This window comes from Salvelinus alpinus, chromosome 14, assembly GCF_045679555.1.
Source record: "Salvelinus alpinus chromosome 14, SLU_Salpinus.1, whole genome shotgun sequence".
Lineage (NCBI taxonomy): Eukaryota > Metazoa > Chordata > Actinopteri > Salmoniformes > Salmonidae > Salvelinus > Salvelinus alpinus.
In genome coordinates, this window is record NC_092099.1 from 7,060,935 (window position 1) to 7,077,864 (window position 16,930).

General features: G+C 47.2%; 1 protein-coding gene across 12 annotated transcripts in view; it reads left to right on the top strand.

Moving 5' to 3' along the window:
• lmo7a (LIM domain 7a) overlaps positions 1-16,930 on the top strand; it is a 117,155-nt gene that overhangs the window by 74,931 nt on the left and 25,294 nt on the right. For all 12 annotated transcript variants that reach the window (XM_071340242.1, XM_071340249.1, XM_071340253.1 and 9 more), the window contains 3 exons: positions 256-564; positions 1,481-1,595; positions 14,950-15,111. In XM_071340242.1, coding sequence (XP_071196343.1) covers positions 256-564; positions 1,481-1,595; positions 14,950-15,111 — 586 coding nt within the window. The remainder of the gene's footprint in view (positions 1-255; positions 565-1,480; positions 1,596-14,949; positions 15,112-16,930) is intronic.

Here is a 16,930-nt window from a genome sequence, read left to right on the forward strand (position 1 = left end):
ACAGTATTTAGGCTTTCCATAACACAGGGATGGAATGCTTATTGACTGAAGACGTTTCAACTTTTCATTTTGAATTAATTTGTAAAAAATTCTAAAAACACAATTCCCCTTTGACGTTATGGGGTATTGTAGGCCAGTGACACAAAATGTCAATGTAATATATTTTCTAAAGGCTGTAACACAACAAAATGTTGAAGGTCTGAAGGATCTGTAAATATAGGCTCCTTGTTAACCATATAAATATTGACTCCTCAGAAAAGTGTGAACAGCGAGATGGATGTCACCAAGAAGTCGTTGGCCCCCAGCCGCTATAGCCAGGTCATGACCTCCGAGGACGAGGCACGTTCCCACTCCAACTCTGCCAACAGCAGTGGAGGAGAGGAAGAGGAGGAGGAAGAAGAAGAAAAGAGAGAGAGGGTAAGGGGAGTGAACCCCACACTGGTCCCTACCCTGGCCCCCTCGCCTGTCCCTCCTCAGGCCAGGAGTCCTTTCACTGCACTCCAGCCCCCGAAAGTGGCCTCCTCAGCCCCAGTCAGTCCTGTACCTGCAAAGGACACAAACCAGGTAGGCTTAGATTTTGGTTACTATCAAGCCCCCCCCCCCCCCCCCCCCCCCAAAAAAAAAACCTTTCAGTGTGAACTTAAACAACTAAAACCAAATATAAAGTATGTAGAAAAGATAATGGCCTATATATTTTTTTATAATATAATCTTTGAGAACACCAAAATATCGCTAAACAGTCATGGGGAATCAAAAATTCCAAAAACAATGAATTTAACAGTATTGTTTTTTAAATTAAGTTTGAGCAAAATAACATCGCATTAGCCATGGCAAAATGCATAGATTTGCAGGAAATTATCTTTAAAACTGCTAAATGTTCTCTCAGCTACATGGCAGAATATGTAGAATTTCTGTAAATTGGCTTAAAGTTGTATGTTTTAAACATCAAGATGGGGGCCTCTAAAATGTTCAAACTAACTCAGCCGCGCCGACTGCGCACATTGCCACGCCACTAGCCAGGAAAAAACCTGATTAGGCAGATAAGTATTTCTCAGAGCAAACTTGCAGTATTCCAGAGTTGAAGCCAAAATGAACACAAAGTAATAAGGGCATCACAAGAGAACCAATTTGTTACAGAAAAGTACAAATGTAAGTAACAGTCGCTGGAGTGAGTGACTACGATTTACACTGGAGACTGCATGCATATTGTACCATGTAGTAGTGATGGGGGGGGGGGGGGTAGTTACATATCAAGATATTCTTTTTGACAATATATCGTATTGTTTTGGCAATATCGTGAGGTTTCTGGCAATTCCCAGCCCCCCTATGCAGCTAGTGCGAGAGACAGTAGGAGTGATGCTTGCCATTGTCAGACTGCAATTAATAATTTATAGTGAAGAACAAATGTTATCCGTTCCCTGGCTTCGAACACAGCCTAACATTCTTAATGAGTGTTTGTGTGTGTATGTGTGTCGTGTAGGAGAGCTACGCTGACATGCGGATCAGTCTGAACCAGAAGCCCAACAGCAGTCGAGACTTTGGCTTCCAGACAGAGTGGGACTCCACTGGAGCTCACGTCACCTCCATCCAACCAGGTAAACGTAAACACACACACACACACACACACACACACACACACACACACACACACACACACACACACACACACACACACACACACACACACACACACACACACACACACACACACACACACACACACACACACACACACAACAGTAAACACAAAGTAACAACTTCCACATTATATACTACAGTATTTACTGTCGTGTTTTTGCAGACATGACTGAAGTATCTTTAGAATTCACTATAGTGTTTTGCGGACATGACTGTAGTGTGTTGTAGTAACACCTGCTGACTAGCGTTAGCTAAAATGGCAGACCAGACTATGCCAGTTACTGTTTAATGAGGGGAACACCTCATCCAGAACATAAGACACCGGTTCATGACAGACCACGTATTGAGTTGGGTCAACAGTTCTGAGCAATGCAATGGACCAGACAACACCTTAGCAAACATATGCATTTTTTTATTACAATTGTAACATTAGACAGGTTATAGGTCCATAAAAGGGAAACCGTACAGAGAAAGATATAAAGAACAAGCCAAGTTTAAAAAAGCTTAAAGGATAAGGTTTGCTTGTTTGACAGATAAATTACACGCAATAACGAGAACACCAAAATGACTTCTTAGATCAGTTACACGAGATAGCACTGTTGTATTTCAGAAAGCTTTCAGAGATTCAGCTGACCAAGTTCACAAGATGACCAAAAACAGTGACAAACAATACTGTACTTCTGAGGGTAGAAAATAAAGAACAGTTAACCACTGTATTTGCATAAACAATAGATATTTTAGAAATACATATTACTTTACTTAAAGACAGTCATCTTATTGGCAGCTGCTGCCAATAAACTCCCTGGACCTCAAACCAGCAAAGCCTCTCCAAATGATTCTGAATGTTATATGTTGAGTTTATTCATGTGTGACAATATTCAAGATGTTCATTATGTCTGGTAGTTGTAACCGTAGTTGGCTTACAAGTAAAGCCCGTAAATCCCCAAAACACTACAGTGAATACTACAGCATACTAATGTCATGTCCCCAATAGTAAGCAATATACGATCGACGGGGAACCTCAGAGAAAATCCCCGGCATGAGCTCCCGAAGTGTAACCGGTGTAGATTACCTCTGCGTTGTGTTTCGATCAGCTTACATATGACCAAAGGATCAGGATTGGTGTTGGTTTTTTATTCTCTGATGAGAACAGGAAAAACTTCCATGAACAAATGCTGCAATTCCCTTATACACCAAACTCCCGTCTTCCACATGGTTACAGTAGACAGGGAATATAACAATAATCTTGTTTCACATAACAGTACAATAGAAGGTGAATGCAATGTACATTTCTGAAAGAGAAATGTACAGTATAGCCTATGGACCTAGGCTAGTCAACTTTCTCAATGAATCAAATCAAATCAAATTTTATTAGTCACATACACATGGTTAGCAGATGTTAATGCGAGTGTAGCGAAATGCTTGTGCTTCTAGTTCCGACAATGCAGTAATAACCAACAAGTAATCTAACCTAACAATTCCACAACTACTACCTTATACACACACACAAGTGTAAAGGGATAAAGAATATGTACATAAAGATATATGAATGAGTGGTGGTACAGAACGGCATGGCAAGATGCAGTAGATGGTATAGAGTACGGTATATACATATGAGATGGGTAATGTAGGGTATGTAAACATTATATTAAGTGGCATTGTTTAAAGTGGCTAGTGGTACATGTATTACATAAAGATGGCAAGATGCAGTAGATGATATAGAGTACAGTATATACATATGAGATGGGTAATGTAGGGTATGTAAACATTATATTAAGTGGCATTGTTTAAAGTGGCTAGTGGTACATTTTTACATAATTTCCATCAATTCCCATTTTTAAAGTGGCTGGAGTTGAGTCAGTATGTTGGCAGCGGCCGCTAAATGTTAGTGGTGGCTGTTTAACAGTCTGATGGCCTTGAGATAGAAGCTGTTTTTCAGTCTCTCGGTCCCTGCTTTGATGCACCTGTACTGACCTCGCCTTCTGGATGATAGCGGGGTGAACAGGCAGTGGCTTGGGTGGTTGTTGTCCTTGATGATCTTTATGGCCTTCCTGTGACATCGGGTGGTGTAGGTGTCCTGGAGGGCAGGTAGTTTGCCCCCGGTGATGCGTTCTGCAGACCTCACTACCCTCTGGAGAGCCTTACGGTTGTGGGCGGAGCAGTTGCCGTACCAGGCGGTGATACAGCCCGACAGGATGCTCTCGATTGTGCATCTGTAGAAGTTTGTGAGTGCTTTTGGTGACAAGCCGAATTTCTTCAGCCTCCTGAGGTTGAAGAGGCGCTGCTGCGCCTTCTTCACAACGCTGTCTGTGTGGGTGGACCAATTCAGTTTGTCCGTGATGTGTACACCGAGGAACTTAAAACTTTCCACCTTCTCCACTACTGACCCGTCGATGTGGATAGGGGGGTGCTCCCTCTGCTGTTTCCTGAAGTCCACAATCATCTCCTTTGTTTTGTTGACGTTGAGTGTGAGGTTATTTTCCTGACACCACACTCCGAGGCCACACAATGACAGGCGTATGCACAGTAAGTGATGTGACGTTTTAACATACAGGATTGATTATGATTTTCATGGGACAATTTTTCAATAAGCTACCTCTTTCACATGAGTACAGTAGACAGGGAAGAGGTTAGGGGGGCAGGGAATCTTCATGAGGGGGAATGGAGGAAGTCTACGACATTAAAAAGGGCACTTGCAACAACGAAAGGAATGTACAGTAATATCAGGCAAGTAACTATTCAGATTTTGGGTAATTTTACAACATGACATTCAACAGTTGTGAAACAGGAACAGCATGTTCAAATCAAACCAGCATTGACAAACCTAGCAGCTAGCAGTAAAGCTATCAAATCTATTAAAAAAAATCTAAAATAAGCACTACGTGATCGAGTAATATAGTAGTATAGAAATTCTCCAGTATACTACAAAATTATATTGAAAGCACCATATAGTAAGCTTTCCAAGACCAGCATGGAATAATGGGAAGAGAGAGGGAAACAGTGTTCAGCTTTCAATACAATACAAATACACACACTGCTGAAACGACGACTGGACCTGAATGTCAATGGAAGCCATACAGGACTTTTTAACTGACCGCCCACAGAAGGTCCTCATGAATGGGGCCCTCTCTAATGAACTGACCCTGAACACAGGGGCGCCCCAGGGGTGTGTCCTTTTCACCGTTGTTTTCTGTCTACACTAACGAGATGAAGATCCAAGAAACAACGTGAGCCTTTTCAAGTATGGCAATGGTGGTGTTTTTTTTTCTTCTTTCAAGATGCTACATCAGATTGGGACAGCTATTTTTATAGGCCAACAACCGCCAAGAATGATGCCGGTCAAGTGCCCTCCACGCCAATGTGGACAAGACAAAGGAGCTGATCATCAATGGCAACAACCTGCCAATGTCCCAACCACTCTCTGAACCACCAACCAGTGAAGGTGGTTGAAATTGAAATTGATGACAAGCTGAGCTTTACAGAGAATGCAAGCCAGCACCTGTTTTTAATTGGGATATTAACGGGGTTCCACAAGGATTCCACAAGGCAACCAAAAGGAAGACACTGGGCTGGCGACCCCTCCCACCCTCTACACCTTCAATTCGAGAGGCTTCCCTCTGGCCGGTGCTTCAGAATGCCCAAGGCCAAGCCCTGGCTGTCGTTGGCGACCCCTCCCACCCTCTACACCCTCAGTTGGAGAGGCTTCCCTCTGGCCGGTGCTTCAGAATGCCCAAGGCCAAGCCCTGGCTGTCGTTGGCGACCCCTCCCACCCTCTACACCTTCTGTTGGAGAGGCTTCCCTCTGGCCGGTGCTTCAGAATGCCCAAGGAGAACGTGTTCAAACATTCACTCTTTCCTTGTGCTGTTGGACTACTAAATACAATGTCAATTGTATTGGTAAATGTACTTATCTGTCCAGTGCAGTTGGGGCAGAGGTGGGTTGTGAGTGAATGTATCAATGTCCTCTGTTTTTAGTCCATGCAGTATGATGGGCTGACTAGTTTAAATGTGTGTGATGTGAGAATGTATGTGAATGTGATCCTTTTAATGTAAGGTGATGCCAAATAAAAATGTCCATCCTGGATGGACAGTTTTATTCTATTCTACATGACAGATTTGATACCATTGATTTTATTCTATTTCAGTCAGGCACTGCTGGTGTTCTTCAGTTCTTGAGCTAGTAGGACCCGATGGGACCTAGTAATAGAGCATGTGACAGGCCTTATGTAGGGCAGCCTCTATCTGGGTCAGATCTGCTGGCCCTGTCTCTCTCTAGCCTATATATATGTACTAAGGAATCACTTGGCTATCGCTGCACCACTGTTAAGAAAAAGGTACTGATGCCACTGTGTGCACAAAATGGTGGAATCGCTGTTTCTAGTTATGGTAACGGTGATGTTCGTATTCATGCTTATACTGTAGGTTAGATTTGCCCTAATTTGCTATGGGAGTAGCTGTCACCTGTTGTCATTCCACCCCATCAGTGCAGATGAGGGAAGGAGACAAGAATCAGAAGTCACTTTAAATAATTGAGATGATTTATTGCAATCACTGCCTTGTCCTATCTCGGGCATGTCTTTTATAAAAAATATATAACGTAAATGAATGTATTGAATATTCTAAACATACAATATACTTGCAGTGAAGCCGCTCAACAACAGATTCCCATTCAGAGCGACACACATAAACATCCAGGGTCAATGCCCTGCTCAAGGGCACGTTGACCGATCTACCACCAGGCCTAAAAATGTGAAACCGAACCCTCCAAGATCCTCCCACAGTTCCCCAATAGCTGTCCCTCAACCATTCGAGACCCAGCCCACAGTTCCCCCCCCCCCCAGCCAAGAAGAAAAATCTAAAATACAGTTAATTCCATTCCCCACCCTCAAGAACCCCCCAATACACCAACATCCAAGAGAATGAACTAAAGAGAAAAAAGGAAAAGACAGAAGAAAACAGCAATGGAAAAAAATTATTAAAATAAATAATACATTTAAATCAAAGGACATCAAAGACAACTAAAACTGGCACTTACATGTATTTGTGTGTTCTTGTATGTGTTTATTTGAATGAGAGTGTGTGTATATGCATAGGTACAAACACCTGCACGGCATCAGCCTCAGGCAAACTGGCATTAGTTGTAGAAACACTGCCCCTCCGTGTCATTCAAACTGACTTTTTATTATGTTCTATTTTGACTTAAAAAAAAAAAAAACTTTTATCTTTGACCATCATTCTATCTCCCGCACAGCAACTCCACTCCCACTTGTCTCCAATTCCACATCCCAACCCTCAGCTTCCCTCAGCCCATCCCATCTATCTCTGCTGGCCACCCACTTCGTGTTTCTATGCAACACATATCTTTCAACTATGCTGTGATGTTTAACGTACAATTTCAATCTATCTAATCGAATAGAATACACAGATTGCGAGTTGAATATGAATAATTTTACTAAGAGTATTAGTATATTAGTAATTGACTGACCCGGTCTCTCCAGATCTCCTAACAGTACTATTTCTAGGGTCAATTTTAGATCAATGCTATGCATTTTCAGCCATTCCTGAACCTGAGACCAGAAACAGGCTACCTGAGGGCAATACCAAAATAAATGGTCTATTGATTCTGTATCCTCACAACAAAATCTGCAGAGCTTCGATGATTTTAAGACCCAAATATTCAACATTTTGTTGGTGGCAAGAATTCTATATAATAATTTTAGCTGAAAAGCACTAAGTCTTGAATCTAGTGTTGTTTTATCATACACCCTGTACCATGGAATCGGTACATCAAAAATCTCTTCCCAACTGTTTTGCAATCTGTATGGCACAGTTGTCAACATCCTGGTCCTCAAATGAAACTGGTATACTTTCCTATTTATGCTATTTTTATTCCTCTGCCAGTTTTGATCCTTTAAATTGGGCAGACAGACCAGTTCCCTACCTCCTCCCGCTGCCACCTGCCTCCTCCATTTTTGTGGTAGTGCTGTAATCAATTGGTTGTACTCTTGGATTGAGCAGACCTTTCCGTACAATTCTGATAACTTCATGAAGGACATAACTCTACCATTCTAATTTACAATATAATTTAAGAATAAAATACCCTTTTCAAACATATTTTCCATATATACAGGTATTTTATCAACCAGCACATTTGAGTTCAGCCATAATATTTGTTGTAATATTTGTTCTATCTTTTCAGGGGGAGAAATTTAAATGTAGCCAGCTCTGCAATGCTTGTTTGAAAAAGAGAGATACTTTTAAAAAAGGACAATTTTCAATTAATTGAAAATGAGACATGGCAATCTGCACAAATGTAACGGTGGTCCTCCTCCTCTTCAATCGAAAAGGAGGAGTAGTGATGGAACCAAGGCGCAGCGGGTTGTGAACACATAATTTATTAAAGAAAACACGAAAACACGAACTTGACTAAAACTAACAAAACAACAAACGGTGTAGACAGACCTGGACTACGAACTCACATAAACACGAAGAACGCACGAACAGGGAAAATAGCCTACACATAAATGACATGAACAAACAAACCGAACAGTCCCGTATGGTGCGACAAAACACTGACACGGAAGACAACCACCCACAACGAACACTGTGAAACAACCTACCTAAATATGACTCTCAATTAGAGGAACGCCAAACACCTGCCTCTAATTGAGAGCCATACCAGGCAACCCTTAAACCAACATAGAAACAGACAACATAGAATGCCCACCCAAACTCACGTCCTGACCAACTAACACATACAACAAACTAACAGAAATAGGTCAGGAACGTGACATAACCCCCCCCCTAAGGTGAGAACTCCGGGCGCACCAGCACAAAGTTCAGGGGAGGGTCTGGGTGGGCATCTGACCACGGTGGTGGCTCAGGCTGAGGGCGAGGTCCCCACCCCACCATAATCAATCCCCGCTTCTTTATCCCCCTCACAATGCCCACCCTCCAAATAACCCCACCTAAATTAAGGGGCATCATCAGGATAAGGAGCAGCACCGGAATGAGGGGCAACACCGGAATGAGGGGCAACACCAGAATGAGGGGCAACACCAGAATGAGGGGCAACACCAGAATGACTGGCGGATCCTGGCTGGCTGGCTCTGTACGCTCTTGGCTGGCTGACGGCTCTGGACGGTCATGGCTGGCTGACGGCTCTGGACGGTCATGGCTGGCTGACGGCTCTGGACGGTCATGGCTGGCTGACGGCTCTGGACGGTCATGGCTCGCTGACGGCTCTGGACGGTCATGGCTCGCTGACGGCTCTGGACGGTCATGGCTCGCTGACGGCTCTGGACGGTCATGGCTCGCTGACGGCTCTGGACGGTCATGGCTCGCTGACGGCTCTGGACGGTCATGGCTCGCTGACGGCTCTGGACGGTCATGGCTGGCGGAAGGCTCTGGCTGATCCGGTCTGGCGGAAGGCTCTGGCTGATCCGGTCTGGCGGAAGGCTCTGGCTGATCCGGTCTGGCGGAAGGCTCTGGCTGATCCGGTCTGGCGGAAGGCTCTGGCTGATCCGGTCTGGCGGAAGGCTCTGGCTGATCCGGTCTGGCGGAAGGCTCTGGCTGATCCGGTCTGGCGGAAGGCTCTGGCTGATCCGGTCTGGCGGAAGGCTCTGGCTGATCCGGTCTGGCGGAAGGCTCTAGCGGCTCCTGTCTGGCGGACGGCTCTAGCGGCTCCTGTCTGGCGGACGGCTCTGTAGGCTCATGGCAGACGGGCGGCTTTGCAGGCTCATGGCAGACGGGCGGCTTTACAGGCTCATGGCAGACGGACAGTTCAGACGGCGTATGGCAGACGGGCAGTTCAGGCGCCGCTGGGCAGACGGGCAGTTCAGGCGCCGCTGGGCAGACGGGCAGTTCAGGCGCCGCTGGGCAGACGGGCAGTTCAGGCGCCGCTGGGCAGACGGGCAGTTCAGACGGCGTATGGCAGACGGGCAGTTCAGGCGCCGCTGGGCAGACGGGCAGTTCAGGCACCGCTGGGCAGACGGCAGACTCTGGCCGGCTGAGACGCACTATAGGCCTGGTACGTGGTGTCGGAACTGGAGGCACCGGACTGGAGACACGCACTTCAAGCCTAGTGCGGGGAGCAGGGACAGGGCACACTGGACTCTCAAAGCGTGCTATATTCCTGGTGCGTGGTACCGGCACTGGTGGCACCGGGCTGAGTGCACGCACATCAGGACGAGTACGGGGAGAAGGAACAGTGTGTACAGGGCTCTGGAGACGCACAGGAGGCTTAGTGCGTGTTGTCGGAACTGGAGGCACCGAACTGGATACACGCACCATAGGAAAAGTGCGTGGAGGAGGAACAGGGCTCTGGAAACGCACTGGAAGCCTGGTGCGTGGTGTAGGCACTGGTGGTACTGGGCTGGGGCGGGGAGGTAGCGCCGGAAATACCGGACCGTGCAGGCGTACTGGCTCTCTTGAGCATTGAGCCTGCCCAACCTTACCTGGTTGAATGCTCCCGGTCGCCCGACCAGTGCGGGGAGGTGGAATAACCCGCACCGGGCTATGTAGGCGAACCGGGGAAACCATGCGTAAGGCAGGTGCCATGTATGCCGGCCCGAGGAGACGCACTGGAGACCAGACGCGTTGAGCCGGCCTCATGACACCTGGCTCAATGCCCAATCTAGCCCTACCAGTGCGGGGAGGTGGAATAACCCGCACCGGGCTATGCACACGTACAGGAGACACCGTGCGCTCTACTGCGTAACACGGTGTCTGCCCGTACTCCCGCTCTCCACGGTTAGCCTGGGAAGTGGGCGCAGGTCTCCTACCTGCCCTTGGCCCACTACCTCTTAACCCCCCCCCCCAAGAAATTTTTGGGTGTTACTCACGGGCTTTTCGGGCTTCCGTGCTAGACGCGTCCCCTCATAACTCCGGTTCTTCACTCCGGTAGCCTCTGCTCTCCTCAGTGCCTCCAGCTGTTCCCATGGGAGGCGATCCCTTCCAGCCAGGATCTCCTCCCATGTGTAGCAACCTTTACCGTCCAATACATCGTCCCAAGTCCATTCCTCCTTCTTGCGATGTCCCTTACTCCGTTTACACCGCTGCTTGATTCTGGATTGGTGGGTGGTTCTGTAACGGTGGTCCTCCTCCTCTTCAATCGAAAAGGAGGAGTAGTGATGGAACCAAGGCGCAGCGGGTTGTGAACACATAATTTATTAAAGAAAACACGAAAACACGAACTTGACTAAAACTAACAAAACAACAAACGGTGTAGACAGACCTGGACTACGAACTCACATAAACACGAAGAACGCACGAACAGGGAAAATAGCCTACACATAAATGACATGAACAAACAAACCGAACAGTCCCGTATGGTGCGACAAAACACTGACACGGAAGACAACCACCCACAACGAACACTGTGAAACAACCTACCTAAATATGACTCTCAATTAGAGGAACGCCAAACACCTGCCTCTAATTGAGAGCCATACCAGGCAACCCTTAAACCAACATAGAAACAGACAACATAGAATGCCCACCCAAACTCACGTCCTGACCAACTAACACATACAACAAACTAACAGAAATAGGTCAGGAACGTGACATAACCCCCCCCCTAAGGTGAGAACTCCGGGCGCACCAGCACAAAGTTCAGGGGAGGGTCTGGGTGGGCATCTGACCACGGTGGTGGCTCAGGCTGAGGGCGAGGTCCCCACCCCACCATAATCAATCCCCGCTTCTTTATCCCCCTCACAATGCCCACCCTCCAAATAACCCCACCTAAATTAAGGGGCATCATCAGGATAAGGAGCAGCACCGGAATGAGGGGCAACACCGGAATGAGGGGCAACACCAGAATGAGGGGCAACACCAGAATGAGGGGCAACACCAGAATGACTGGCGGATCCTGGCTGGCTGGCTCTGTACGCTCTTGGCTGGCTGACGGCTCTGGACGGTCATGGCTGGCTGACGGCTCTGGACGGTCATGGCTGGCTGACGGCTCTGGACGGTCATGGCTGGCTGACGGCTCTGGACGGTCATGGCTCGCTGACGGCTCTGGACGGTCATGGCTCGCTGACGGCTCTGGACGGTCATGGCTCGCTGACGGCTCTGGACGGTCATGGCTCGCTGACGGCTCTGGACGGTCATGGCTCGCTGACGGCTCTGGACGGTCATGGCTCGCTGACGGCTCTGGACGGTCATGGCTGGCGGAAGGCTCTGGCTGATCCGGTCTGGCGGAAGGCTCTGGCTGATCCGGTCTGGCGGAAGGCTCTGGCTGATCCGGTCTGGCGGAAGGCTCTGGCTGATCCGGTCTGGCGGAAGGCTCTGGCTGATCCGGTCTGGCGGAAGGCTCTGGCTGATCCGGTCTGGCGGAAGGCTCTGGCTGATCCGGTCTGGCGGAAGGCTCTGGCTGATCCGGTCTGGCGGAAGGCTCTGGCTGATCCGGTCTGGCGGAAGGCTCTGGCTGATCCGGTCTGGCGGAAGGCTCTAGCGGCTCCTGTCTGGCGGACGGCTCTAGCGGCTCCTGTCTGGCGGACGGCTCTGTAGGCTCATGGCAGACGGGCGGCTTTGCAGGCTCATGGCAGACGGGCGGCTTTACAGGCTCATGGCAGACGGACAGTTCAGACGGCGTATGGCAGACGGGCAGTTCAGGCGCCGCTGGGCAGACGGGCAGTTCAGGCGCCGCTGGGCAGACGGGCAGTTCAGGCGCCGCTGGGCAGACGGGCAGTTCAGGCGCCGCTGGGCAGACGGGCAGTTCAGACGGCGTATGGCAGACGGGCAGTTCAGGCGCCGCTGGGCAGACGGGCAGTTCAGGCACCGCTGGGCAGACGGCAGACTCTGGCCGGCTGAGACGCACTATAGGCCTGGTACGTGGTGTCGGAACTGGAGGCACCGGACTGGAGACACGCACTTCAAGCCTAGTGCGGGGAGCAGGGACAGGGCACACTGGACTCTCAAAGCGTGCTATATTCCTGGTGCGTGGTACCGGCACTGGTGGCACCGGGCTGAGTGCACGCACATCAGGACGAGTACGGGGAGAAGGAACAGTGTGTACAGGGCTCTGGAGACGCACAGGAGGCTTAGTGCGTGTTGTCGGAACTGGAGGCACCGTACTGGATACACGCACCATAGGAAAAGTGCGTGGAGGAGGAACAGGGCTCTGGAAACGCACTGGAAGCCTGGTGCGTGGTGTAGGCACTGGTGGTACTGGGCTGGGGCGGGGAGGTAGCGCCGGAAATACCGGACCGTGCAGGCGTACTGGCTCTCTTGAGCATTGAGCCTGCCCAACCTTACCTGGTTGAATGCTCCCGGTCGCCCGACCAGTGCGGGGAGGTGGAATAACCCGCACCGGGCTATGTAGGCGAACCGGGGAAACCATGCGTAAGGCAGGTGCCATGTATGCCGGCCCGAGGAGACGCACTGGAGACCAGACGCGTTGAGCCGGCCTCATGACACCTGGCTCAATGCCCAATCTAGCCCTACCAGTGCGGGGAGGTGGAATAACCCGCACCGGGCTATGCACACGTACAGGAGACACCGTGCGCTCTACTGCGTAACACGGTGTCTGCCCGTACTCCCGCTCTCCACGGTTAGCCTGGGAAGTGGGCGCAGGTCTCCTACCTGCCCTTGGCCCACTACCTCTTAACCCCCCCCCCAAGAAATTTTTGGGTGTTACTCACCGGCTTTTCGGGCTTCCGTGCTAGACGCGTCCCCTCATAACTCCGGTTCTTCACTCCGGTAGCCTCTGCTCTCCTCAGTGCCTCCAGCTGTTCCCATGGGAGGCGATCCCTTCCAGCCAGGATCTCCTCCCATGTGTAGCAACCTTTACCGTCCAATACATCGTCCCAAGTCCATTCCTCCTTCTTGCGATGTCCCTTACTCCGTTTACACCGCTGCTTGATTCTGGATTGGTGGGTGGTTCTGTAACGGTGGTCCTCCTCCTCTTCAATCGAAAAGGAGGAGTAGTGATGGAACCAAGGCGCAGCGGGTTGTGAACACATAATTTATTAAAGAAAACACGAAAACACGAACTTGACTAAAACTAACAAAACAACAAACGGTGTAGACAGACCTGGACTACGAACTCACATAAACACGAAGAACGCACGAACAGGGAAAATAGCCTACACATAAATGACATGAACAAACAAACCGAACAGTCCCGTATGGTGCGACAAAACACTGACACGGAAGACAACCACCCACAACGAACACTGTGAAACAACCTACCTAAATATGACTCTCAATTAGAGGAACGCCAAACACCTGCCTCTAATTGAGAGCCATACCAGGCAACCCTTAAACCAACATAGAAACAGACAACATAGAATGCCCACCCAAACTCACGTCCTGACCAACTAACACATACAACAAACTAACAGAAATAGGTCAGGAACGTGACAACAAAGGCAAAAAGGCAATTTTTAAACAATGGATGAGCTTTTCTTAGTAATCGACTTGAGAACCATTTAGGGTTCAAATAAAACGTTTGAATGAGTGAAGCTTTTAGAGAGAGGTTTAGTGCTTTTATATTTAATAATCTCAACCCACCCAATCATATTCATTATATAGATAGGCATGTTTTATTTTGTCTGGTTTACCGTCCCAGATAAAGCAAAATGTTTTTTGCTCATATGATTTGAGAAATGAATCATCAGGAGTAGGCAGCGCCATAAGTAAGTGAGTAAACTGAGATATGACTAAGGAGTTAATCAGGGCCATTTTTCCATAAATAGACAGGTATTTACCTCTCCATGGTTGCAGGATCTTGTCTATTTTTACAAGTTTTCTAATGACATTTTTTGTGGAGAGCTTATTTATATATTTTGTGATATGTCTATTTCACCATCAGCCCATTTTATAGGTAAACTGCAGAGAAATGTAAAAGTTGTATTTTTTAAAGATCCAATACGTAATATTGTACACTTATCATAATTAGGTTTTAGTCCAGAGAGTCCAGAAAAGTTATCTAGATCTTCAATGAGACATTGCAGGGATCTAGCTTGCGGACTTAATATCAAACTTGAGTCATCGGCATACATGGACACCTTTGTTTTTAAGCCTTGGGTTTCTAATCCTCTAATGTTGTTATTGGATCTGATTTTAATAGCTAGCATTTCGATGGCCATAACGAATAGACATGGTGACAGCGGACACCCTTGTTTAACTCCTCTTGACAATTCAAACTCTCTGAGAAGTAGCCGTTATTTACTATTTTACACGTGGGGTTGCTATACATTATTTTTACCCATTTTATAAGAGAACTACCGAAATTGAAAAAATCCAGGCATATGATCTATATCAGAACCCTGTTTATCTGACCTCTCTGCCCATCTCTGTGCCCTCCCAGGCAGCCCAGCAGAGCTGTGCCAACTGCAGGTGGGAGACGAGGTGCTGGCGGTGAGCGGGCACAGGGTGGCAGAGATGAGCTACCGCGAGTGGAAGAGCAGCACAGAGCAGGCCCTGCAGCAGGGCAGCCTCTCCATGGACATACGTCGCCATGGCAGGAACAGTGAGTAGACGACTGGAGAGCGAGAGTGTGCGGGCGTGTGTGTGCGTGCGTGCAAATGTCTGTGGGTGGTGGTTTGTTTGAGGCACGTCGAAGAATTTGTATTTTTAGTGTCAGTGTTGTTTATGTTTATTTGTTGTGTTGGTAAACTATTGTGACACATTGAATTGGTCAGTAAATTGTTTTGCTCAATTATTTCATGGCAGTTTAATTATAATTTCATTGTCTCGATAGTTTTCTAGTCTATTCTGGGATAAAATCAAATCAAAGTTTATTCAAATCAAATGTATTTATATAACCCTTCTTACATCAGCTGATATATCAAAGTGCTGTACAGAAACCCAGCCTAAAACCCCAAACAGCAAGCAATGCAGGTGTAGAAGCATTGATCGCGTACACAGATTTGTAGGTGTTATAGCAGGTGCAGCAAAATGCTTGTTACTAGCTCCAATAGCACAGCAGAATGTCTAGCAAATACAATAAAAATACACAATCTAAAAATCTGATCAAGAAATGTCAAAACGAGTCCTATTAACAATTCAAAGTAGATATATTAGAGTGAGCAGTGTCAGAGTCCAGAATATAAATATGTGGTGTGTATAGACAGTATATCATTTGGAAAAGAAAAGGGTATGTCCAGTATTAGGTATAGTAGAATGAGCTATGTCAAGAATACGGTATATACATCCACAGTGATTAAACAACAGTATATTAACAGTGTATGAAGTCACCAGTGTTCAATGTCTCTACAGTATCTACATACACAGTGAGTAAACAACAGTATATTAACAGTGTATGAAGTCACCAGTGTTCAATGTCTCTACAGTATATACATACACAGTGATTAAACAACAGTATATTAACAGTGTATGAAGTCACCAGTGTTCAATGTCTCTACAGTATATACATACACAGTGATTAAACAACAGTATATTAACAGTGTATGAAGTCACCAGTATTCAATGTCTCTAAAGTATATACATGGAGTATTAGTCTCAAGGTGCAGGACAGAGTACCGGGCAGGTAGCCGTTAGTGATGGCTGTTCAACAGTCTGATGGCCTTGTGATAGAAGCTGTTTCTCAGTCCTGGCTCTGATGCACCTGTACCGTCTCTGTCTGCTAGATGGTAGCAGAGTGAACAGACCGTGGCTTGGGTGACTGAGGTCCTTAAGGATAACCTTTTAGTTTTGGCTGTCTGTTTTACTTTTCGTCTGCCTGTGTTTCAGTACTTCTGTTTCTTTCTTCCCTTCTCTGTCTGTTTGTGTGTGTGTGTGTGTTTCTGAATGTTTATCTCTGTCTGTTTCTGTCTTCCCTCTGTTCTCCTGTGTGCATTCCTTATGTGGTGCCTACCTTATGGAGAATTAACCCAAACTTGGGTACAGGGTCCGACGGGTCCAAACTTGGTATATTTACAGTATGTTTTCCCCAACAGGCTTACACATGCTATTATAACACGATTACACCACCGAAACATTAATCCGTCTATTAAGTTCTATAGTAGACACTTTTGCAGGAGAGCGTGTAAGCCTGTTGGTAAATCCTAGGGGTTTGTAGATTGTGCATGGCTTGGGAAGGTGGTTTCTAAATCCTCCCGCTGTTCTTTAGAATAACAAAACAATCTTATTTTCCCTTCCAAGCTGTAGCGTCTGTTCTTTGTCCTATAGTTGTATAGTAGTACTTTTAAAGTACCTTTCCTAATATTATGCTTTTACACACACACATACTCTCTCACACACACATACACATACATTCTATCTTTCACTCTCTCACACACACACATACTCTCTCACACACACATACATTCTATATTTCACTCTCTCTC